Here is a 27333-nt window from a genome sequence, read left to right as displayed (position 1 = left end):
CTCAGTTATTCATGGAAGGACTTCAGGAGGGTTTTTAAATAAAGGTTAAACTCAGAAAAATAAAATTAGTATTTGTTTTTAAAAACATACTGTTGTTTTATATGAGGAGATCAAAAGTATACACTTTTGTTTTTCTTCATCTAAAAGTTAGTGTTCTTACTGTATATCTAAAATTATTTTCTATGTACCCAGTATGTCTGGATTTGGAATGAACAGGAATCAGGCATTTGGAATGAATAACTCCTTATCAAGTAACATTTTTAATGGAACAGGTAAGCTTATTCTGGAGGTAGTAACCTATAAAAAATATGGTAGATCTTTGAAATATAAAGCAATTCAACATACTGGTCTTAAAATATTATAGGATTTTTGTGTTAAACTGGTAGAATTTAATTTAGTGAGGATTTGACAGGAATAGGATTTAATTCAGTGAATAGTTGAGAGATATTTAAATATATTTTTTCACTTGATATGGTAATAGCATAATATTATAACTTTAGGACTATTTCCTTAACACCTAGAGAAAGCCTAAACATTAATTTAGTCTATTGCCTCAGAATATCTTTTGCTTCAAGAGCATTTTCTAGCTTCAGTCCTGTCACTGCAGTCTAAATTAGATTGAGTGGTATGGTATTCTGGCTATAGAGACCTAGACTGAAGAAATCTCTAAAATTATATTGGAGCACTTAACAATTTTTTCTTAATAATTTTAATAATTGGCATTTAACCCTTGGGGGTTTTTTTAATCCAGTTTTATGTGTAAATTTTAATTACATAGAATTCTGATTTTGAATTCCTGTGGTCTGTTGGTTTATTTCTTTTATCAACTGCTTCAGAGAAAGAGAACAAGAGGCTTTATTTCTATTCTGCTTCAGGTTTCACCCTCTTCCACCCTTGCCTCCAGACCCTTTCCTGAGAAAAGATATAAAGGATGTTGTATGGCCATAGGAGCAAAAATAATGAATGTGATCATTCAGAGAGATCTATACATAAAGGAAATGGAAGGGAAAGAATGATCAGTGGAATGTAGCATATGTGGAAGCAGGAGACAGGATTTAGTAATGAAATGTCATTTGTGACTATGAGCTTTTAATTTTTAAGTGTTATTATATGTTTAGCAGCATAGATTGATCAAATGAAACTTTAAAATTCCAAATTTTAGCATTTAAAAATTACAGTTTTGTGTTCAAGGTGTTAAAATGCTATGAAGTACCATGTTCCTGTTGTTTCTGAAATGCGCACTTTTTTCATATCATCTCTGAAATCAGGCTATGTATTATAGTTTAATTGACAAGTTATTCTTTTTTTCCTGAATGGATCATAAAGTAACAATGTGTCTGACAATGCCATCTTATATTCTGAATTATGGTTTCATACACTTCCATAAATTTTTAAATTATTTCTAAAATTCAGTTTTAAGTAAATTTTAACTATTTTTAGAGAAATTGTTTCCAAGTCTTTACCTAAAAATATAACTTGGGGGTTTACTAACTAATTTTTAGGTTAAAATTATTCTCCGATAATATGACCATTTTAAATTCCATTTTACAGGACCTGAAGATGTGTGTTAAAAGTTAATATATATTCAGCGTTTCTAGTTAATTTATAACTGTGTAACTATAATAATTCAAGTAAGATTACTTTTATAACTTGAAACACTGTATAAATTTCTGTTGTCTTTTTATGTAGTAGTATCTTTTTAAAAGTTCATAAACTACAATTGGTTTAGAAATAGTGGGCATGATTTTATATTTTACTTTTCATATTTTTAAATTGAAACTTGATTTGGAATGTTAATAGAGTGTTCTGTTTTTCTATCAACAAAGTAATCTTGAGATAATTAGTTTCTGAGATTCTTCTAAGTATGGAACTTGGAGAAAAGTTAAAAATTAACTGAAAGGCCAAATAAATTGAAAATGCTATAAAACATTAAAACATTAGACAAAACAAAGATTAAAGAAAAGCTATAATATAGGCTAGAACTAAGGAAATTAAATTCTTCAAAAATTAAGAATGTAAGATTGTAAGAATAATAGAATAATAAAAGTTGAGAAGAAATCAAGGAGATAATTAAAATAGGCAAAATAGAGGGGCCGCCTGGCTGGCTCAGGTGGTAGAGCATGTGACTCAACCTTGGGGTTGTGAGTTTGAGCCCCACATTGGGTGTAGAGATTACTAAAAAATAAAATCTTTAAAAAATAAAACAGGCAAAGTAGAAATGTTGGGTTAAATTTTAATTTTTAAATGGAAGTGAGCCAATATTTTTTTCAATTAAAATGAACAATAATTTTATTCATTTACTATCTATTTATTGAGCGCCTACTATGTAATAAGTAATATAAACTTCTGGACTTTGTATCATATTCCCATGCTTTCCACACACCTGCCAGACATGGGAACCCTGCTTATAACCTGGTCCATACAATCCTACTTATATTTCCCAACTGTAAAACACACATATACATGCACACACACATTTGTGTATGGGACAGGTAGGTCACAGGACAGAAATCCTTAGAGTTTCTGCTTCCACTGCCTGTGTTTCAGATAAAATTCTGGTCATTTGCAAGAGGCACTGTCACTATCATACCTGTGTATGACTAAAGCTCCAAGCGTCCAGGTACTACCTCTGTCTCTGGATATAATGAAAAGAGCGATTACATCACAACAGTCTTTTTTTTGTTAGCTGACAAGCTGTAACTTTAGAAGGCCACCCTTCTCGGGGAAATAATGTCCCACCTTACTCCTTATTGTCTGTCTTAAGTCACTAGGATTTGAGATTTTTTTTATGCTAGCTACATACTGCTTTACTGAATGATTCATGAAATTCTTTTGTGTGAGATCAGTTCACCTGATCACCTACACATATCTAGTACAGTACTGGGTATTATTTAGGAAGAAGATACTGTCTTTTCAAATTACATTATGGTTGGTCTTCAGTAATCTCTTTAAAATGTTTGTAGAATCTGGGTGCCAGGCTGACTTAGTAGAGCATATGACGCTTGATCTCTGGGTCGTGAGTTCAAGCCCCATATTGGGCATAGAGCTTACTTAAAATAAAATGCTTGTAGAATCAGTAACTAATGTTCTTTCTCATTATTTAGATGGAAGTGAAAATGTGACAGGATTGGACCTTTCAGATTTTCCAGCATTAGCAGATCGAAACAGAAGGGAAGGAAGTGGTAACCCAACTCCATTAATAAACCCCTTGGCTGGAAGAGCTCCTTATGGTAATTAAACTTTTTAATGATGGCTAATGGAAACTTTCCATTGCACACACACATGCATTTATACATTTATATGCATGTGCACGTGTGTACACACACACATATATGTTTTCTAATCAGGGTAGTATAGTTTTGTCAGAGCTGATACATGCACAGTGCATTTTCCTCCCAGAATACCATGATAGAAAAGTTAAATGGGCAAACAGTTTGTATAGAAACCCCAAAAGGAAATCCTAATTGGTACTCAGAGGTTATTTTCTTGTGACATTTCTGTCTTACTACACCTTAGTGATTATTTGTGGTCTGCCTTTTCTTAATTCATCACACGTTTTTTTAAGTCACTCATTTAAATCCTGCATTCTTATTGATTAATGATGACCAACCACACATGGAAGATTTTTTCTAAGCCAGTTTCTTAACCTCCACACTACTGACATTTGGGTCAGATAAGTCCTTGTAAATAGGGGGCTGTTGTGTGCGATGTAGAATGTTTAGCAATTTCCCTGGCCTCTGCCTACTTGTTGCCAGTAGTAACCCCCTCCCCATCATTGTGATAATCGTAGGTGTCTCCAGACAGTGACAAATGTCCAATGGGAGAAAATATTGTCTTCTGTTGAAAACCACTGACTCCTGGGTCATGGATCATTTATGTAGACTCTTGGTCACAATTAAAACCCTTTCTCACTGTCTCTAATAAATAAGAGATTTGGCTAAATGGAAAGAGGGGGGCGTGAAATGTGTGCAGTAACAATTTAGACAGGAAAATTATATATAACTGCAGTGCAGCCATATTCTTCTTATGCATTGCACATAGTTGTTTCCTTTTGGGAGAATTTGGTAGATAACAGTACTAGCAACAATGAACTTAGAGGGATCAGTTCATAACTTTTCTAAGATAACTGTTTTTCCTATTTTCATCCAAGAAGGATTTCTTTGCCTTTCAGAATATGAATACAAATAACAATATGTGAAGAAGGGAAAAATATATTGTTAATATTCTAAAGTTTCCAAATTAGTCTTCCAAAAATAACCAAAAAATGATCTGCCCTGGAAGTTGAGTACCTAGCTACTTGATTCTCAGTTCAGACTCTAATGTTTTTAACCTTTCCTCATAGGTCCATTTTTTCATCCCTTTAATCATTCCCGTTGCTCTCCTTGGACCAACTCTAGTTTCTCCATATCGTTCTTGAATTGTGGAGCCCCAAACTGGATATTGTTCTCCAATAAGGGCCTGACTAATGCCAAGTATAGTGGGAGGATTACTTCCCAGTTCTTGCATGTTTTACATCTATTACATGGAGTCCAAGAAAATCTGAAATAATATGGAGTTGTTTTATAATTGATTGCAATTTGCTCACTCTGTAAGTCACTTTCAAGTAGAATACTGACATGTTCTTTTAAAATTTATTTTGTTCATTTGTATTTGACAGTTAACTGGTATTTATAATAGCTAGTCAAATATTTAAATCAAGCTTTAAACCAAAACTTTTGATAACTATTACCAATATCAAATTATGTTTTTAAGCATCTATATATGACCTTAGATTTAGAATTATAGGATTACCACTTAACTTCCCTTGTACTGCTTTGTATATTGAGTTATTAATCAGTATATAAAAGTTTAGTTCTTCATTATTATCCTGAATACTAATTTTTTGAAGTGTGTTTTCATAGTGTAATTTTAAAAAATCATTTTGGTACAGTATCATGAGGAAAGTTAATTTTTTATAATTTGTAGAAAAATACCATAAATATGAATTGCAATTCTCTGGATTATTTTCATTACATAGTTGGAATGGTAACAAAACCAGCAAATGAGCAATCCCAGGACTTCTCAATACACAACGAAGATTTTCCAGCATTACCTGGTTCCAGCTATAAAGATCCAACATCAAGTAATGATGACAGTAAATCTGTAAGTAACTGAGAATTATGTATGTGAGTGATGTAGTTTTTTTCCCTTCAGATTTCTCTTGTATTAACAGTTTTATAGACTATATTAAGGACTTACTAAATACTATTACAAAATTGTTTATCTTGAATATCTGTAATAATCTAACTTCTGAAGAATGTGGAAAACCTTTATAACTTAGAAGATAGCCTATTTTTTTCCTATTTCATATAGGTTTGCAAATTTCTGTTGAACTTCTCAGAGTTAATTTAGACTTTTATTGTAGTCCCTGTCAGCTGGATCCCATGAAGTTTGATATTATAGCCTTCTAAGGAGCTGTGTTTTTCTTGAGTAAGTTTTCTCCTTGAAGAATCTTTATACACATTTTTATTCCTGTGTTGATTCAGCCAACTCAGCTTCCTCTTTCTGACTTAACGAATGTGTTTATTTCTTCCACATTTCACTGAAAATAGCTTTTTTGTGTGTGATGGGAGTTTGTATGTATTGTTAAAATAATTGATAAAGAAGATTATTGGGTAAGAATTAAATATGAATTCTTAAAGTTTATATATTCTAACTTATCCTGGAGGTTTTTATGCTGATATTATAGGCAACATACTATAGTATTCTCTTCTAAATTAAAGTACTGAAGAGGGAAACTTGAAGCAAAGTTCTGAGATTTTTTTTTTCTGTGACCGAAGATCTGAGATTAAATAAGAATATTTTCCATATATTTCTTGTCCTTTTAATACTGAAATGTGTAAAATACAGGATTTATTCATAAACCATGGGACGGTTGTGGAAACAAAAAATTTCATGTAGAACTTGAAAAACAGGTAATAATTTACTACCAATTTAAATATAATAAAGAATGAATAGAAAGATAACTAATATGTGAACTTGAAATTTTTACACTTAACAAATTTTAATGTCACATTTAATTTTTTTCACGTTAGAATTTGAATACATCTGGCAAGACAACTTCAAGTACAGATGGACCCAAATTCCCTGGAGATAAAAGTTCAACAACACAAAATAATAACCAGCAGAAAAAAGGGATCCAGGTGTTACCTGATGGTGGGACTCTATAAAATACCTCAAAGATATTATAGAATTCATTTCTTTGCTTTTTTCTTAAAGATAAAATTACTGTGTTGTTCTTGTCCAGGTCGGGTTACTAACATTCCTCAAGGGATGGTGACGGATCAATTTGGAATGATCGGCCTGTTAACGTTTATCAGGGCAGCAGAGACGGACCCAGGAATGGTACATCTTGCATTAGGAAGTGACTTAACAACATTAGGCCTCAATCTGAACTCTCCTGAGTAAGTTTTCCTTTTTCTTTTCTTCTACATTTGTATGTAATACCTATTTGCAGATTTCTAGGTTTTAATTTCATGTGATCAGATTGTATCACTTGTAGCCACTCATTGTTGCTGTTATGTCTTGACTCTTTGGGTCATTCCCTCTCATGTTAGCTTCTGGATTACTATCACTTGATAATATCATTCCTCTTTGGCAGTTTCAGAATACACATACATGATCATTCCAAAATCCTGACATCTTGGCTCATTGAGTTTCTCACCTTCAAAAATCTTACTCTCTGCCGTATCTTAGCTACTTACATATTTAGTCATCCCTTTGACTTTGCCATTATCTGTAACTTCAGTTTCTCTATAATTTTATCTGTGCTCCCATGCCACTTCCTGTTTTCCATCTTTCTCCCTCTGGTTCTGGCTCCTATGATCATTTGACTCCTTGGGATCTTCAATCCATTGATTACTCTTATCTTTTCACTGTTCCACAACACACTTCTCTTCCCCTGAGAAGGACTCACTTCCTTCTTACCCAGTTAAATTCTGTGGTCACTCATAATTGTTTATATATACCCTTGGCTACTTTGCCCCTCTCTTGCTTTTTGTCATGATTGTGTGGCAGAAACTACAACCCTGGTTATACTCTGTTTTCCATTCTTGACCTCTGCTACTGAGCCTGGCTAAAGAAAACCACACAGCTTCAGTGCCTGGTCTCATTTCTCATTCATGGCCAGGAACTTCAAAAGTAGGCGCTTAATTCTGCCATTCATACCTGGCGTGCTTGGTCCATTCATTCTTTTGTTCTCCTATGCAACTGTTTCACATTTGTCTCTTCAGACATCTGATTATCTTTTTCCTTGTCCTTATTCTCAGATGAAGACCTTGCTTCCCCCACCCCGCCCCAAGTTTTTATTTAAATTCCAGTTAGTTAACAAACAGCGTAATACTAGTTTCAGATGTAGAATTAAGACCTTGTTTTTTATTTCTACTTTACTAAGAAAGATGGAAATAATCAGAAGAAAATGTCAGCAGTCCTACCACCAAATCTGTTTACTGTCTGTATCCCAAGACCTTATTCTTATTTTCCACCCTGTTGATATAGTTGATCCATGCTTTCTACTTAAAATGTCTCTTGAAAACTCAAAAGACGTGGCTCTAACAATTTTTTGTGCTTTCGTTGGGTCATTTCCATCAGCATACAAATATTCTATTACTTTCTTTATGTTAATAAAATGCCTTCTTTTTATCTAACTTCTATGAGTTAACTGCCCTTATTTCTTGGAGAGCAAAACTCTTCAAAAAGCCATCTTTGCATCTCCCATTTGTGTTCTCCCATTCTCAGTTAAACCCATTTCATTTAGAGTTTTCCCTCACCACTTCACTAAAACTACTCTCATGGAGGTCATCAAATGGACGCGTATGTTATTAAATTCAGTGGTTGCTTGTAGGAATTTATCCTCCTTGACCTGTCACCGTTTGACATAGTAGATTCATTGCTATATGTTTCTCACTGCTTTTAACTGCTGCCACCCTGGTTTGAATCGCCCTCCTCTCTTGCCTGGATTACTCCATTAGCCAGTCATCAGGTATCCCTGATTCTCTCTGTGTCCCTCGCAGTCTCTTCTTTATTTAGGAGCCAGGACCATCCTTTTTGAATAGGTTAATCTTCTGCGCACTGCTCAGTGAGGGTTTGTGGTTTCATTATGAATAAAAACTTAAAATCTTGGGATGCCTGGGTGGCTCAGTCTCTTAAGCATCTGTCTTTGGCTCAGGTTATGATTCCTGGGATTGAGTCCCTCATTGGGCTTCCTGCTCAGCCCATTGGCAGCCTGCTTCTCCCTCTCCCTGCTGCTCTCTCCCTCTCCCTGCTGCTCCCCTTTTTCATGCTTGTGCTTTCTCTCTGACAAATAAATAAATCTTAAAAAACAAAAACAAAAAACCAAAATCTTTATAGGGCTATTTATCTTTATAGGCATCTTCTCCTTCCCCCACCTTAATAGCTTGTCCCTTTGTTCACTCTGTTCCCAGCTTTCGTGGCCTTCTTGCTGTACCTCAGACATGTCAGTCATATCCCCACCTTAGTTATTCTAGCAGTTCCCTCTGACTAGAATAGTCTTCTGCCAGATAATTAATAGGGCTAACTCCCTCATGTCTTTAAAGTCTTGTTCAAATCTGATCTTCTAAATGAGACCTAACATCACTGCTTTATTTAATGCAACTAATCTCCCATCCCTACCTCTCCACAAACATGGAATATTATTTATTATGCAAATTATTTTTGTCTGCCTCCCTCTCATCTATCATCCTCAATCAGAAAGTAAGTTTCATGTTGTCAGTTACCTTTCTTTTGTTCACTAATGTATCCAAATCACCTAGAACAGTGCCAGGCATACAGCAGACACTCAGTAAATATTCGGTGAATTTGATCTTTAGCTTTTAATAATTACTGATTTTTGGGGGGAAAGTAATTTTACTTGGGGGCATGCTGTTAATCAGTTTAAAGCATTCTGAGTTGAAGTTAACGTGTAAATGTGAATGAATGAATATATATATATATATATATATATATATATATATATATATACACATACACACATATATACATAACTTAATATATACACTTTGTGTATATATATGTATACACACACACACACCCCTAGTTAACTTGTTTCATTTTTCTGTGTAAGTCATAGTAAACACGTGAAAAGAAATTAGAAGTAAAGATGCTCGTCTCACTTTTGAAGTCACTGTTTTTCTGAAATAAAAACTGAAATCTTTTTCTGCTTCGGACTTCAGAGTGTTTGTTTTTTTTCCCCTCTTATTCAGAAATCTCTACCCCAAATTTGCATCACCCTGGGCATCTTCACCTTGTCGACCTCAAGACATAGGTAGGAGAATCCATTTGCGTTCAGACCTTTTAAAAATATTTTTTTAACTGAGAATCAGTTAATAAGGCTTTTTTCATTTTATTATCCAGACTTCCATGTTCCATCTGAGTACTTAACGAACATTCACATTAGGGATAAGGTGAGTGTAGTTTATTATTCTCCTCAGTCAGCATGAATGTATCCATTTGTCAGGTACTGTTATTCAGTTCAGACGGCATAAAATTTTTTGAAATAATTAGCAGTGGTTTCAGGGGTATGCTTTCATGTGTGTCCATTCAATTATGTAAAACAATTTTATTTCTATTTTTGTTTATCTTATTGTTTTGATGAGATCCTGGGTTACATTTAAAGAGTATGTTTTAAAAACAGTGGTAGGACTGGTAAAATATTTCTTGTAGCTATTATTAATAACGGTGTAACCGTGGTTGATGAGAATAAACTGTCTTAGAAAATTTGATAAATTTCCTTCTGATATTCTCATTTTACACTCTTATCAATAAAATACACTTTTTACAAATGTTATATAGTGTTTTCAATGGAACAGTATATAAATACATACTTTAAAACTATGACATTTGACTTTTTAAAACGTCTTACCTAAAATTCTAGTTCTAAAGTAACTATTAGCAGATTACAGTTTTAATCTTTTTCTTACTCTTAAAAGAAGAAAATGGTAAATATTTTGTTTAGGGGAAAGAACTAAGTGTTCACTTCTGTTAGAAATTGTGTACCTAGATTTTGGCCTTGAGGAAGGACATAATTTATTAAAAATTACATGTTACACATATGTGTCTAATTTATTATATATTTAAGTAGAAGTCTAAAATATTTCATAAATATATAAAATACATATTAAAATGACAGTGTTCTGTGTCTGTGCCTTCAAGTTGCATGGTCAAATGGATGTTGATTTTTTGGACAGGCAAGTTAAAGAGATACTTCTCAATATGTCTTTTGGTACTTGAGTAAATGGAAGACAAGAAGTATGATATAGAACTAATTTTTTCGGGGTGCCTGGGTGGCTCAGTGGGTTAAAGCCTCTGCCTTCGGCTCAGGTCATGATCTCAGAGTCCTGGGATCAAGCCCCACATTGGGCTCTCTGCTCAGCAGGGAGCCTGCTTCCTCCTCTCTCTCTGCCTGCCTCTCTGCCTACTTGTAATCTCTGTCAAATAAATAAATAAAATCTTAAAAAAAAAAAAAAAAGAACTAATTTTTCCTGTTTGTGGACTATGTGATTTTTCTGCCACCTCTACCATAGATAAGGCTTTTTTGCTCCAAACACCTAAGGGTTCCAGAACCTTTTCTTAGGGCAATTTAAGAAATACTGATTTAGGAGAATTTGTCACCTTCAGAAGTGCTGCTTGAATGGGGATGATATGAATGGAGACAAAAATTACATTCCACGATTGTGTAACAGTTAAATAAACATTTAGATACAGAATTAGGTGAAGAGATTAAAGTGTTCATTTTGGTTAGCCTTTTTTTTTTTTTTTTTTTTTTTTTAAGATTCTATCCATTCACCTGACAGACAGAGATCACAAGTAGATAGAGAGGCAGGCAGAGACAGAGGAAGAAGCAGGCTCCCCACTGAGTGAGAGCCCCATGTGGGGCTCGATCCCAGGAGCCTGGGACCATGACCTGAGCTGAAGTCAGAGGCTTTAACCCACTGAGCCACCCAGGCTTCCCTTGATTAGCTTTTAAATAAAGGTTTATCCTAATACAAGATTTCGATACTGTTAAACTTGATGTTTTCTATTTTGATTGGTGGTTAATGTTTCTGCTTTGTGGAAGGACGTAAGGCAGTCATCTTTTAGTCATCCATTTAAACAAAATAAAGAGAATCCCTTTATGATTTTTGTGTTTACCATCTGTGATTTGCTAAAAATGCATAACCTACTGATTTGTGAATTGCTGTCCAGTGTAGATTCAGCTAACATTTCATACAAGTTTTCTCTGTGATAGGCATTCTTTAAGGTACATTCATATATAGACACTTTATCCATTTCATTTACATTCTTAATAATCTTGTAGGTCTCATTTCTGCATTTTGTATGGAAGGTCATAGCATTAAATAACTTGGATATGATTATATTTGTAAATAATGGAACTGGGTCTTGAATATAAGTCCTACATTTCTGAGCACTGTTTCCACTATTATTACCATGTTGGGTATTAATAAGCCCTCTAGTAAAACAGCATTTGGTCTTGGTTAGAAGTTTTTATATAGCTTTTTATCCTATTAGTACATGAAGTAGATGTACCAGAAATAATTGTTAAATTACTTTAGTTAAATGGTAAAACTCTCCCTTAAAATTGTAACTACCTGCAAAATCATGTAATGACGGTTATCTGCTATAAAGAAAAGAGTTTCTGTTTATCTTTTTATTTTTACTTCAGTGGTAGCAATGTGTTGGGATTTTCAAACTTATTTTACACTTCAGAATAATTGATTTCTCTTTTCCAGCTGGCTGCAATAAAACTTGGCCGATATGGAGAAGACCTGCTCTTTTATCTCTATTACATGAATGGAGGAGACGTATTACAACTTTTAGCTGCAGTAGAGCTGTATGTTCAAAGTATTTTTAAACACTTTTGTATTATAGTGGATCTTGTTTATTCTGAAAGCTTTTCTTTTAAATGATAGTTATGGTTTCTGTCTTTTGTTCTTAAAGTGAAAATATTTCCATCAAGAAATAATTTGTTTTTACATTTAATAAAATCAATTTAGATTGAAAGTTTGTTATCATGGTTAATGGTCACTGTATAAAGAGTTATTTCAGATTTAAATAATCCTAAATTTGTAAGAAGACAGAATTGATTCATGAATTTGGTGAATCTAATTTTTATGAATATTTTTTATAAATATGTGAAGTATAAGATATGGTTCATAACTGTGGCTCATCTTTTTGTGGAAACACATATATTAATGTTAGTGAATTTCATCATTAATGAACATCTATTGAGTATTATATGGGCAAAGCACTGCATACATCTTGTGTGTTTTGAAGTATTGATGAAGTCCACATTCATTATCAGAAGTCTGTTGGCCAACTTAAATAAATTAGTGTTAAGAAGTTGGTCCATGGAATGTTTTTTCTTGAGCATTTCTGTTTTTACCTGATGCTCTAAGAATAAAAATTTTTGTGTCCTTTCTCATATATAATTGGTAGTATATTTTGTTACCAATAGATTATTCTATTAATCATGTTTACTAGAATAAATTGTTATTAAAATTTTATAATATTGTGGGACTCCCGGCTGGCTCAGTTGGTAGAGCATGTGACTCTTTTGGGGTTGTGAGTTTAAGCCCTATGTTGGGCCTAGAGCTTACAAAAAGAAAATTATGATATAGAGACCTAATTTTTACAGATGTAAGTATTTTATAATACTCCTAATAACATTTCTATAAATGGCCTTGGATCAGATACTTAAAAATGTAAAATTCACTATGTTGATAATAAATTGCTTTTTATTTCTCTATTGAGAATTTGTTTTCTCCCATGTTTTCCCCTCATTTTTTGTAACATAGCAACTGTCACCTGTTCTTTTTAATTTATTCATAAGTAAATAAATTCATTTAGTCATTCATCTATCCATTACTGGCAGTTGTGTCTCATATCTTATGTCTAAAAATTATCTCACTTATTAGTAGGAAGGTATTTGTTTACATGGAGGTTTGTTCTACCAGAGATGTTTTTTCTGGTATACTTTTACCTCCTTTGGATGTTACTTTCCCAGTTTACAAGTGATATTAAATCCTTATTGATTCTTGCATGAATTCTAATGGATATCATTTTGGCTTTTGAAAATTTAAGATCAGTGAGATTTGAATTAAAAAAGTAATACATTCATTAAGAATTTTTTAAATGGATATTCTATTTTCAACATAGTTTTAAAATTATGTGAATTTAAATAGATAAAAATACTGTATTTTGTTCCTTATAAAATAATACAAATAGCTGGGGTTTTTGTTTGTTTTAATAGATATCTCAATTTCTATTGAATGTTAAGAAGAACGAAAAAGGAGTGAAGTTTCTGGAACACAATGTATATTTGGTCTGCCTAAGTTTTTAACACACTGCTCATAGAGCTTTTAAGATCTCATTAATGTTTGCATAAAAAAGTCTCTTCAGTTAAATAAAGATGTATATATTAATTAATGAGTGTGGTTTCTGGACAAATTAAGGAATTCTTTTCCTATATTTATTTCACTAAGGTTATATTTAATAACAAAGGGTAAAGAAGCATCCATATTTATGTATTTTCTGTATAATTATTTTCTGAGAAAAATCTTTACAAAATGTAGAAAATGTTTGATGTGAGCCACAGGAAAAAATTAATTGTCTTTTTCTCTTAAAAATTGAAGTTTTAACCGTGATTGGAGATACCACAAAGAAGAACGAGTATGGATTACCAGGGCACCAGGCATGGAGCCAACAATGAAAACCAATACATATGAGAGGGGAACATATTACTTCTTTGACTGTCTTAACTGGAGGAAAGTAGCTAAGGTATATTTTTTTCCATGTGCAAATGTGTAAATGTATAAATCTAGATTTTAAAAAGAAGTATCCTCTTTTATCTGTTTATATGTACCAATACATCCATTCCAATAATGTGCCAGATACTTGCTAAATAAGTTTTTTTGTCTTCACCTCCTTGGCTTGATTTAAATTCTGGGAGAGTATCCGGAAACATCTCATTTCACCCATAGTTAGGAAAATGATTGAACTTGGTAAGAAATTTTGTAATTTTTCACAAGCCTTGGTAACATTTGAAATATTTTTATGTCTACTCAGTTGTAAAATAAAGATCACCCTCTTGCAATCCCAGTCATGTATTCTTATTACTTTAAGCAAGTAGAAGATTTTCCTAAAACTGGTATATAAACAGATAATAGGCTTTTTAAAACACTTGCACTCATTGCAGGAAAGATGCTTGAGTTTTTGTTTGCGAATGATACAAAGAAAGAAAATTGTAAGCATTTAACCATGATTGTTCCTATGACTAGTATGCTGAATATCGGACGGAAGAGGGCTGTGGAAAAAGTTGGTCGTTACGTCTTGTTTTGCAACTTTTCCTCACAAAAACACCTATTTAACTGTCCCATGTGCAAAATTTTCATTAGTGTCATAGCGTATTTCACATTTGTATGTAGTATCTTATGTATAAATTTAGTCTACCTACTAGAGAGTATAACCAACATCTGATTTCATAACTCCCCAAATTTCTTGTTTCCCTTGAGGATTCTTAGGATTAAAAACTAAAGAGTTTGTTTGTTCTCAAAAAATTTAAACAGAAGAAAAATATTTCTTGACAGTCCATTGGATGATTCTTTAGTTGTTGGTTTGGACTTTTTTAACCTTTTGAGTCAACTTTACCAAATTAATAAGAAGGTAAAACATTTTAACAAGATAACGTAAAATGCTTACCAGATCTTTATCACAAAAATGTTTTACATCACAAGAAAATTTAATACAAAACTTGAAGAAGGAAATAGGAAAAGTTGTGCCCAAGTAAAAAACACCAGACAAGACACATAGAAGAGGTTAAATCTTTTTTTTTATTATTACTTTTGGGTGTTTGTCAATGGTAAATGTCATTACTTCTCAGACCAAGTCCATAGACCACCATACTGTATTTGAGTTATTTTATAACCGTTATAATTAATATGCATATCTTAATTTCAGAAGGCAGATCCATGATTTGACCTTTTAAGTAGAAATAATTACATCCATTTCAAGTAGTACAAGAGACATTGTGTATATTACCTGTTAAGAAGTATAGTGTGGTAGAAAGCGATAGCCCTTACATCATAGATTTGAATTTAACTGCTGTTTCAGCAATTTATGCTTTGCCCTTGTGCAAGTTTCTTTTCCATGCCTGCTTCCTTATCTTTTAAATCGAAATCATATTTGCTTTTAGATTGTCATGAGGATTAAATGAGATTTTACACACACACACACACACACACACGCACACACTGAGTACAATGTTTCTCATATATTGGGTATTTGATACATGGGAGTAGTTGTAGTTTGTTGCTGTTTCCGCATTCTTACAGCTTACTACTACTCTTCTTTAAAGATGGAAAAACTATAACTGTTGTTAGGTCAGGTCAGTGGTTCTCAAACTTAACTTGCACCAGAATTACCTGGCAGCCTTATTAAAAACATAAGTTGCTGAGCCATACCTCCATTTTTTGATTTAAGAAGTCTATGCATGGGGCCTGAAGGTTTGCATTTCTGACAATTTCCTAAGTGATGCCAATGATTTTTCTGGTCTTTGAGCCATACTTTAAGAACAGTTGATTGTACAGGAGAGAAAAATGATCTTTGGAGGGGGAAAAGAGTCTTTTAGTAAATAAATGAAGTTTTCTCCATTCGATTAGAAGCTTTTTGCTCAATATCATTGTGTTATTCCAAACTTCTATATGCAAAAAGAATGGATGTTTGTAGTAGATTGATGTATCGTTTTAGTTAAGTTCAGTATAAATGACAGATTTTCTTATGTGAAAAAAGTCAGCTTCCAGTACTACTTTCTTTCCACAAAGTTAAATATTCAGAAGCAACTTAAACATTAATAGGCCCCTTTACTTTCCCATAAAAAGCAATTTCCCACTCACACACATGTCATTTTAAAGAAAAGTGTGTATGTGTGTAGAAATATGTAGTGTGCATATATAAAGTAATTTTACCCAAATTTATCTGATATCCTGTACAGTTGAGCTTTGTCTTAACCTTTACCTTTATAATTTTTAGCTCTGAAGTTGGAAAATAAAATTTGAGAAATATCATTAGACTGTTTCTTTAAGAAATATCTTTTGAGGTAATTGCTGGCCACTGGCACTGACACTTTTCATCAAAATTATTTTCACAATGATGAAAGCAAGCAGAATTACTGGTTTCTACTAAGAATTACACATAGCTCACTTTTGTTATATTAAAATAGATTCATGAACTTAAAACTTTTAAGTTGTATCCTCAGAATAAACTTTTCACAATGGCTTCTGGTTTTTGTTTGTTTTAAAGATGTTCTCAGTGTTTTCTTAAATTGTTTAGGAATTAAGACCTTTAGTTCCATTTAAAATGTATTAACAGTTGATCAAACTACAGAAAAGCCCTAAAAATGCCATGTCCCAAGTTAACCTCAATGTCCCCACCTATAAAGTGGGTGTGGTTTCTTACTCACAGGTAAAGAGCATGCATTATTAAATAACTTCAACTCATTGTAAGAAGCCTGCAGTCTGAATTAGTATTACAAGTAATAGCTTGATGTTATCATGTTATCTTCGGAAAGTATTGACCTGATCTAGACTATTGTCAGATCTCCATCTCACAATGTCTTCTATGAGGTTCTTTCTTTTTTGCAGATTACTTAATATTTTCAGAGATTTGAAGAATCGTTATTAAGAAATTTGATGATTTAAATCAGAAGTATTTTTTAGCCCTGAAAATTCTGTAACTGAGTTCTAGGATCCAGCCCATTAAAGTATTTTTTGTATGTCAATAATGTATACATAAAAATTTTGAACTTTGTTTTTTTCTCCCCTTTTAAATAATCTGGACTTGTCAGCAGGCTATGTGATCTAGCCTTTGTAATTTTAACTAGAATTACTCAGTATCTCACTAATTTAAAAATAGTGGTCATTCAGATTGTATGTGTGTGTGTGTGTGTGTGTGTATTTTTTTTTTTTAACTTATTTCACAGAGAGAGAGTGTGTGAGAGAGGGAACACAACAAGCAGAAGGGAGTGGGAGAGGGAGAAGCAGGCCTCCTGCTGATCGGAGAGCCTGATGTGGGACTCGGTCCCAGGACCCCAGAATCATGACCCAAGCTGAAAGCAGACAGATACCCAATGTCTGTGCCACCCAGGCACCCCCAGATTGTATATATTCTTAATGAGTAGAATTTTTAAAATAATTTCATCCATAGAATTTTCAGGTGATGGAGGAATGCCATATGATCAATAGCTTTCTCAAACTAAAGACTTAAAAATTGAATTCTTTTAGCCTGACTTCACCTTGTAGATCCAACACTGACTAGGATTTCTAATGCTTAGAATTTTTTATAATAACAGAGGCTGATATAAATGTGATTTTTTTCATTAATTTCACTGGTACACATAACTATTAGTATGTCTATACTTAAATCAGTAATACGTACTTTTCGTCAAAGTAGCAAAAAATTATTTCTAATAAGTATATGTAAGATAGTTTGAAACTTCCTAAAATTGGAGGATTTATCTTAGGTAAGACAAAGCTGACATTTTTTGAGAATTAGAGAAAATATTCCTGCAGTATATGTTTCTCTGTGTCATTTGATCAGTGATTACATTAATGCTTTTGTAGTAATTTCATTTGATTATCTGAATCCAGTACATCTATTTTAGTTCTGCTTACAGTGACCTTTTGAGAATATGTAGCCTAGTTTGAGTAACAGAAAAATAACTTTAAAAGTTGTTTATAAAAAGTGTCTAAAATACTTTATAACCTTTTAAATCATTAAATTTTAATGTTTTGTTCTTAAATGAAAGAAACTGGTGTTTATTCATCAGCCATTAATTACATGCCTGCTAGGGGCATGGCACTATATTATAGGCAGCATGTAGTGGCATACAAAAACAGGCCTATTTTTGTCTCTACTGGTTATATAAAGAGGTGTGCATGTGTGTTGTGTGTGTACATAAAACAGATGTGTAAAAGAGATATTGCCAACAGTCAAAGGGAACAGAGATACCAGTATATACTGTAAATTTATGTATTTTAAGAAAAATAAAAATAAACAGAAGACTAAAACAAAGGTAAAAGAAGAAGGAAGACAGAATTTTGACTTATTTAATTTCTGAATCTCTGATGTATGAGTTTTTTAATTACATTAAAAAATGTATTATGTTCCCTAGGTTTAAAACTGATCTTTTTCTTTTAATATGTAGGGAGAAAAATATGTGCACTGATGAAGTTAATCTAGTTTAATTTCTAATAATACTGTGTAGTTCACCTTTGTACAATGACAAGGACAGGATAACTGAACAAAATTTGATTTATGTAATTTATTGGAGCCTGTGATTTGTTACAGTTACAGATTTTTTACCCTGCAGCTATACATCTTTTGGAACTAACTTGCCAGTTTTAATTTCTAAAGAGTGATAGAACAAGAAGATTCTTTCTTTACTCATATTGATATTCTTCTTAAGCCAGGCAATAAATTGCTCTTAAAACTTAGGGGTAGGGAGAAAGAGAGTGGTGTCTACACAATGCATTGGGGGTTGGGAGGGAACGATGGTGATTCTGGAGTTTGCTAGTTTTAATGATAAGCAAATAACCTATGTGCCCTTTGTAGATTAAAGACATTACACTGTCCCTTCTTTAAGAACATTTGTCAGTGAACTGAATTTTTTCAACATTTCTGCATAAGGTGTGTAATGAAGTAAATTTATTTAGATCTTGTGCTAAAACTATTAAAAATAACTTGTTAACACTATGTGGTTATGGGCTTTGGTGCTACATAGGTCTGAATCCTAATCCTAGATCTGCCACTTACTGTATGATTTGGGCAGGTTACTTGGAAACCTCATTTCTTCAGGTGCACAATGAAGATAATGATATTTACAGAAATATACAATCAGAAAGATTAAAATTAGCTGTTTCTCTAGTTTGGGCACATGCTAGGTTTTCAGTTGTTAATGTAATATTCTTAAATTTAAATAATTGGTTTTATATCTCAAAGTTCAATCATTATGACATAGGTTTTCATTTTAATTTAATAATGGGAACATCCATTTTTAGGATCAATTTGAAACAAGATAGGTATGGTAAGATATGTTAACCCATAGTGCTAACTACTTGTTGGCTTTCTTTAATACATAGTATAAATTAAGGTTCATAATGTTTTAAATGGAATTGATTTAGTTTGTGCTGTTACTGAATTCATATTGTAGAATTAGTGATTTTAGAACCTCTTGCTTTTTGGATTTGCAAAGGTACGTTTTTTTGTTTTTTTAACATATACAAAATTATCTTCTCTGTCTTGATCATAGGAAGTATAAAGAGATTACTTCATTCTCAAACTTTAAAACTCTCATGAAGTTAATGTATTTTGAAAGTTCAATTAAAATGAGCTAAATAGTTTGTGTTCAGATGTGCATACAACAAAACCACTATTTAGTTTTGAGTGGCATTTACATCTTTTCAGTGTTTGGGTTTGAAGTGCGAAGTCTAGAGATATGTGAATTGTAAGGTTAGAATAACTTTATGTGTTTGCTTTTTTATAAAAGTAGGTGTAATAATTACAAGTTGGAAAAAATTTTTTTTTGAGGAAAAAGTAAATTTTTTTTTTTTACATCATTGAAGGTTGCCTTTATTTTAAATATCCTGCAATGTTCAGTACTTTTTAGTGACGATACAGTAATTGCTGCTCTGACTTCTACTTTTGAGCAAAAAAAATGCATGGTTTCAGTGGTTATAAAATAGATGTTCATGAGTAGTCTCTGACTTCTACACAGAAAGTCACTTAGCAGAAATGGCAGCACATTACTTTTCTTCAAGCTGTATTTTAGAGGGGTAAAAAAGAGTTGGTACATCTGTGTCTGTTCATTCTCATACATGTAGGTATTTTGTTTACCTAGTAAAATATATTTTGACAAAAATCTGAGATCAGAGGGAGAGGAAATCATCTAAATTCTTAAATTTGGTTTTATAGGAGTTTCATCTGGAATATGACAAATTAGAAGAACGGCCTCACCTGCCATCCACCTTCAACTACAACCCTGCTCAGCAAGCCTTCTAAAAAAAGACTTCCCTTTTCTTGGGGTATGGCTGTCTCAGCACAATACTCAACATAACTGCAGAACTGATGTGGCTCAGGCACCCTGGTTTTAATTCCTTGAGGATCTGGCAATTGGCTTATGCAAAGGGTCACCATTTGAGGTCCTGCCTTACTAATTATGTGCTGCCCAACAACTAAATTTGTAATTTGTTTTTCTCTAGTTTGAGCAGGGTCTGAATTTTTTTTCATTTATTTTCTCTTTTTGCCAGCAGACAGACTTGAGTCTGTAAAGACAAGCAAGTACACTGACAGAAGTTTACCATTTAGTTTCTAAAATGTAAAAAAAGAAAACCCACAAAAGACTCAACAAAATTAGACCACAAAATTTGCATTGTTCATTGTAGCACTATTGGTAATAAAATAACAAATGTTTGTGCATTTTTATGTGAAGATCCTTCTCGTATTTCATTTGGAAAGATGAGCAAGGTCTGCTTCCTTCATTTTACTTCCCCTTCTGTTTTTGAAAGGCAGTTTCGCCAAGCTTAACGCAAGAATATCTGACTGTTTAGAAGAAAGATATTGCCACAATCTCTGGATGGTCTCCAGGGTTGTGTTATTACTGAGCTTCATCTTTCCAGAATGAGCAAAACACTGTCCAGTCTTTGTTACGATTTTGTAATAAATGTGTACATTTTTTTTAAATTTTTGGACATCACATGAATAAAGGTATGTATGTACGAATGTGTATATATTATATATATGACATCTATTTTGGAAAATGTTTGCCCTGCTGTACCTCATTTTTAGGAGGTGTGCATGGATGCAATATATGAAAATGGGACATTCTGGAACTGCTGGTCAGGGGACTTTGTCGCCCTGTGCACTAAAGGGCCAGATTTTCAGCAGCCAAGGACATCCATACCCAAGTGAATGTGATGGGACTTAAAGAAGTGAACTGAGACAATTCACTCTGGCTGTTTGAACAGCAGCGTTTCATAGGAAGAGAAAAAAAGATCAATCTTGTATTTTCTGACCACATAAAGGCTTCTTCTCTTTGTAATAAAGTAGAAAAGCTCTCCTCACTGCAGTGTTGACTTTGATTTGAAATTGTGAAATTATTTCTTCAACATGAAAAGTAGACCCTCCAAACCCTCAAGTTTTACAAATATCTAACTGAATGGTATGACTAAACAATTTAAAATGCAGTCTTTTTTTCAGCTTTTGACAAGTAATTTGATGGAACCATACATCATTTTACTTGTAGGTTAAAAATGCAGATGCATTTTTCGTTATTAACCAAGTCAAAACAAACTATTTTTTTTTTTTTTTAATAATTATGGCTGCATTAGAAATAAAACTTCCTGAACACTTATGGGACCCAATCAAAATACTTCCGTGAGAAATCGGTGAGACATTTCTTGATAGACCTTTGATATTTAGCTTTAAGAATTAATACACAAATTAAGGTAAGCCAAAAGCAGGGATAAGAGACTTTACCTTCAGTGTGCTGGCCTGGATATTTCACATTTACAAGTTGATGGATTCGTTTCCATCTAAAGGCAAATACTGTATTTAAAAATGTCTGAAGACTGAAGCTACAAACACTAGAGATAGAGAGTAAAAAAAGCAGTGAGTTTTGATTTTCTAAATTTTCATTTTTAACCTATTTTTCTATGAAGAGTGAAAGTTTGTTGACATTTACCAAATCATGTTTGAAAATGAAACATTTATGACATTGCTGTGTTTGTGTATCAGGAATATGAAATGAATTAAGATTTACCTTTTTCTATGTATTTTGAGATATGGAGAAACTGACATAAAAATATCAGGATTTTTTAACCTTTCAGATTTAAACCAAAGCATCTCCTCTGTAGGAAAGATGGCACTTATGTAATTATAGTTTTAATTGTTGTGCACAAACCCCTCTCACATATTTGACATAAACCAGAATCAAATCCTAGAAATTGTTTCCTTTAAAAAAAAAAAAAGCATTACATTTTTTCACAATAGACTTTGTAAAGCGTAACTTTTCCAACATAATCATGAGAAACACTTAGAAAAGGGAAGGGATCTTTATTTTTATGAGTACAAACCTAACAGTATAAAGTGTCACCATGATCATGATTGGTACTTTTGTGAATGACTCAGAAAAGCAAGATAGCTCATATCAAAGTCGTTTGTTGTTTGACTCTAATTGTTTGTTTTAACGGCCATTAGAAAGTTTTAAGTGCACACTTTTCCAGTTTCTAAGTTCTTTTTACCCTGAATCATCAAAATGAGAAAACTCTTGCATGTAAACCAATTTTTTATAACTTGTTAATATCCGAAATCACCATGCTCTTGACTTCAAATCCAAGTTTAAAAAGTCTATTTGAAATCTTTAAAGTACTATATTAAACTCTTTAATATAACACACTGTTATATTCTTTGGTTTTATAACTTGTGGTTATACATGTACAGAAGTTGACCTGAACTAATATTTCACATTTTCTTTCTTAGCTTTAATTCTGTTAAATTTTCCCTATATAACTAGTGACATAGATGTGTACGTTGTTAACTTTGTGATTATACTATAATTGGCTCTAGGGGTAAAAAGCTATTCAGTTGCAAAAGAAAGTCCTTTCACCTATTCAGTTTCAAATATATATTCTATGCTTCTTGTGGTGATACTATAATTTATATGATAAAACTCCATTTTCAGGGATTTTTTTCACTGCACAAAGTTTTCCTTAGATATAAAAAATTTTTAAGAACTGAAAAGTTTATTTGAATTCTTACAGTATAATATAAAGCCAACCACTTAACTGGTCTTTTCCTTTTTGCCACTGAACTTGGTACACCGTAGGTGCTTGATAAATACATGTTGATTGAATGGTATAAATTGATATTTCAATTTGAAAATAAAATGTACAAATTAAAGCATTGGGCTTTGAAATAATTTACAATTTTTTGCTGTAATTTCATTTTCAAAATTCTTTTTTAAGGCATTTTCAATTATTTCAAATTTTTCCAACTCTACCCTTCCTAGTTGATTCTTCCTCTGAATTCTTCTTCAAAAACAGATCTTCCATTCTGTTAACACCCAGTGCTTATAAAATATGGGTCATCTGAGCATCCCTGCAAAGAAGGGCACATTTATTTAACTTAGATTTGCTTAGTAGCATCAGTTTCGCAGAAAGTTACTAAAAATCTAAATGTGCACATGCATAAGAGGGATGTTCATATTTAATGTTCTCTTAATCATAGCTTGTGTAGTTAAAAGAGACCTAGGAATACCTATTAATTGGTTCCATTAAGACAGTCTCTGGATAATAAGCCAGACTTATCTCAATGCCTTTTTAAAAGCTAGGTCCTAACAGCATGCCAGAAAGCTCTTTCCTTGCCACTAGCATTGCCAGTGAAGTAGATCATATCATAAATACATATTAGATCTAGGAGAGGAGGCAAATAAACACAGTGCACGTCAAAATCAGGATCTAAATCTAACCCAGTAGTTTGTGTGTTGAGCCGCATCAAATAGGATACGCTGAGTCAAGATGATTACTTTCCCACTTCAGTTGCTAAAAGAATAAAGGATAGTGGAATGTGACCTGTCTGAAGAGTGGTTCATATGTAGATCAATGTAACTATAACTATTTCCAAAAATACTGATGGTGATTTTTCAGCTACATTAAAAGTATAGTGCTCAGAACAAGGTAGGAAGTCTGCTGTATTTTAAGAACTGCTACGACTGGGGAAGGCATTAGGAGAAAAGGATGTAGCATGCCTTCTAGCTGCCAAGCAATATACTAAGTGTTTTACATGCATTATTTTATCCTGTCTTTAGCATAGCATCATTAAGGTAGGTTTTTAATATCCCCGTTTTACGTTACATTTTAAATATACCAAAAACAACAACAAACAACCCAACAGGTGGTAGGAAAGTTTAGCGTTAGAGAATAAACTCTAGGAACATGGTATCTTTCTTCAGGTATCAAATTCAAGAGTTGTCATTCATTTGCGGGTCTGAAGAACAGAACTAGGACCAAAGAGAGAAAAAGATTTCAGTGTACTATTAAAACTGAGGTAGTTAAGATTTTGAAATGAGTTGTTTTGTAAGGCATTCCATTCAACCTCAGAACATAACTAAGGAGAGACCGACTGGGCAGGGTTTTGTGCATAAGGTAAGGAGTTGAACTGGATGACCTTGAATGTTTCTGTTCATTGGAAAAGTGCTAAAATAGGGTAGTTACTGTATTTTAGCAAACCTAGTTGTGAACTATTAGGTACGACTTCACTGTACCGCTAAGGAAGAAAAGAGCTCGACTGAACTATGACAAACCATGAATTACAGAAATGCATACCAATTTCCAAGATGTCCTGCATGGAAAGAATGTGCATATTAGAGTTGATGAGATGTAGACCTTGGAGAAGAGACAATGGACTACTAAAGGGAGACATGACAGCTGTCTCAAATAATAGGAAGGACTTAAATGAAGAGGGCAAGTCTCAAACCAGCGGGCGGAAGTTGGATGAGACATATTTTGGTTCTTTTTATCAAGGTGCAGTCCCACAGTACTGTTTCATAAGGAAGGATTCCATCAACAAAAATGTTCAAGCAGAAACTGGATGATTATCAATTGCTATTGAGAGGACTGCCTTTTTGAGTAAAGAGTTGGATTTGCTAACTCTTGGGCCTCTTTTCAGCTCTGAGATGTTGATACTGGTTTTTTTTGGTCTGAAGTTGAGGAATATGATGTCCTCAGGGCTGAAAGTTAAATGCTCAGTACTTAAATACTTATAAAGCATTGACCCTTCTAAAATGTGCTCTTCCTGAGTCATGGGTGTGTTTACTTGTAATTACTGCCACATCTTTGGAGAGATTCAAATAATCAAAAAAAAGAGTTACAAAAGGCAACTTTATTTAGCCTTTTTTGTTGTTACTTTAGGAGTAAGAATATGAAAGTGTAGTAAAGTACAACAAATAGTCGTGTGTATATTCACCAGATTTATTTATGTATTCTAGTGGTACATTAAAAGGAGGGAAGAGACTGTTTTTGATTAAGTTTCAAGGTAAATGTTTAACCTGAAATTATGCATTGCCTTAGTGTTTAGTCTCCTGTTTTCTGCTGCAGTAGTGATCACACTAGATGAAGCAGTAATCTGATTTCTTATGTAAAAAGAAAACTGATCTTTAAATTTGATGTATAAAAATCTCAGTTTGGGTTGAGATAGCTGCAGGAGCTCAGAGAGTCAAAGTTAACTCTCTAGTTAGGTAATTCTCAAACTTAATGTGCATAAGAATCACCTGAGGAGCATGTTAAAAGTTCCTGTTTAAAGCCTCATATTTAGATATTCTGACTCAAATGTCTAGGGAGAGGCCAGGAATACAGTACTCTAGTAAATGCAGGTCATTTATGAAGTTAATTAACTACAGTTTACACTTAAACTATACCTACTGTGCAAGTACTAACTAGAATAAAATCTTAAAGTTTGGGTGAAATCCAACTAAGTTAATACTGGAATAATGCATTCCTATTTATCGCAGGCATTCATTTGCTTTTTCTTGTATCATCCAATGTTCTAGTGCAGAAACCACATTATTACAGTAGTACTTATTAGAGCAGAATACAAGGAAGGCTAAATTCATTCCTCATTATAAAAAAGCAAGGATTCTTTTTTTTTTTCCTTTTAAATCTTTGCTATTTCCTGGGACATTATGCCAGACCTTAAGTTTCTGCTTCAGTTTGCGTGCATGAGAACTGCTAAGGGCAGTTATATGCATTAGCCATTCTGTGTCCATCAACTGAAAGTTTTTTCTTTAGTACGGTCATCCGTACTACGGTCATCCGTTGTATAAATACTATGACCTGACAAAAATTTAATGATCTATTTCTTTATTGTAAGAGTTCAGTATTCAGTTTAAAAAGCTAATTATTTCCAGATGTTTGCCGTACAGTTTTTCCTCAATCACTTAAATGACTTCTTGAAAATGCCATAAAATTCACAGTAAGTTGTCTTTGTTGTAATAATTTCCTTTCTCTGTTGAAAACACAAATTGCAAGTCTCATAGCTTGTGCTCACCAACTGACACATGCCAAAATAGTTTAGCTTAATTAGACTACTTTTTTTATTTTTATTTTTTAAATAAAATTATTTATTTGACAGAGAGAGATCACAGGAAGGCAGAGAGGCAGGCAGAGGGAGAGTGGGAAGCAGGCTCCCTGCTGAGTAGAGAGCCCGATGCTGCTTGATCCCAGGACCCAGAGACCCGTGACCTAAGCTGAAGGCAGAGGCTTAATCCACAGAGCCACCCAGACTACTTTTTTAATAAAACGTTTTGTTTTTAAGTAATCTTTATGCTCAGCGTAGGGCTTGAACTCATGACCCCAAGATCAGGAGTCACATGCTGTAAGGACTGAGCCAGCCAGGCATCCCTAAAACTACTTCTATGTAGCAAAACTAGTTTTTCAGTCATCGTGTGATTTATCTTTATTTTCACTTCCAAGGCCTGATAGGCATTTACCTACAAATATGTTTTGACGTATTGTTAGGGAAGGTGAAATAAAACTAGCCCTGTTTATGCCAAAAGAGGTAGTTCCTTCAAGCAGTAGTAGAGAATACCAGGTATAGAAAACAGAATTTTTCACTCTAGTTTTCATAAGCATGTCCTGCTGAAAAGTAATATTCCAGGAATTTGCATTTGTAATATTTTGACTACATAATTTTTAAGACTGAAGAAGTGATGTTTTTCTTCCAAGCCATCAATTCTCCGGTATGTACCGAAAGTAATTTTAGTTATAATACATGTTCCTTCAAATGTTTTGGAAGAAATGTACAAATTTCAAGGGTGGCGTGTCAACAAATGGTTGATTCTGCTGCTTAGGATTAGTCCTATTGATACTCATTTATAATGAAAAAAATATTTTAAAGAGTAAATACTGATTATCCTTCAAAAATATGCGGCTCAATGAGAAGAAATTACATGTGGGAATGCCATAAATAGTTTCATCTTTTATATAAAAATAAAGATTTGGGGCAGCCAGAATGTTTGGAAGCTACCTTTAAATCTGTTACATACTGAACATTTATTTTAAGATGCAGCTTTAATTATCATATGTAGCAGTTGCATGAAAACTGGGCTGTCTTTTTTAAAGATGTTATTTTTAAGTAATCTCTACACCAATGTGGGGATCAAATACAACCCCAAGATCAAGAGTTACATGCTCTACTGACTCAGCCAGCCAGGCACCCCAAAACTGGGCT

The 27333-nt window shown here is 33.2% G+C and overlaps 1 protein-coding gene across 7 annotated transcripts in view; it reads left to right on the top strand.

The window, feature by feature from the left end:
• Positions 1-21170, top strand: part of LOC111142051 (CCR4-NOT transcription complex subunit 2) — a 121311-nt gene extending 100141 nt beyond the window's left edge. For all 7 annotated transcript variants that reach the window (XM_022494986.1, XM_022494983.1, XM_022494985.1 and 4 more), the window contains 10 exons: positions 193-272; positions 3105-3230; positions 5018-5142; positions 6075-6195; positions 6287-6443; positions 9261-9322; positions 9412-9461; positions 11787-11887; positions 13689-13833; positions 20023-21170. In XM_022494986.1, the coding sequence (XP_022350694.1) occupies positions 193-272; positions 3105-3230; positions 5018-5142; positions 6075-6195; positions 6287-6443; positions 9261-9322; positions 9412-9461; positions 11787-11887; positions 13689-13833; positions 20023-20109 (1054 nt within the window). In that variant the 3' untranslated portion in view covers positions 20110-21170. The remainder of the gene's footprint in view (positions 1-192; positions 273-3104; positions 3231-5017; positions 5143-6074; positions 6196-6286; positions 6444-9260; positions 9323-9411; positions 9462-11786; positions 11888-13688; positions 13834-20022) is intronic.
• The last annotated feature ends 6163 nt before the right edge of the window (positions 21171-27333 follow it).

The sequence above is a fragment of the Enhydra lutris genome, unplaced genomic scaffold (assembly GCF_002288905.1).
Source record: "Enhydra lutris kenyoni isolate GAN:26980312 unplaced genomic scaffold, ASM228890v2 scaffoldscaffold7, whole genome shotgun sequence".
Taxonomy (NCBI): domain Eukaryota; kingdom Metazoa; phylum Chordata; class Mammalia; order Carnivora; family Mustelidae; genus Enhydra; species Enhydra lutris.
This window is presented reverse-complemented; position numbering and strand designations above follow the sequence as displayed.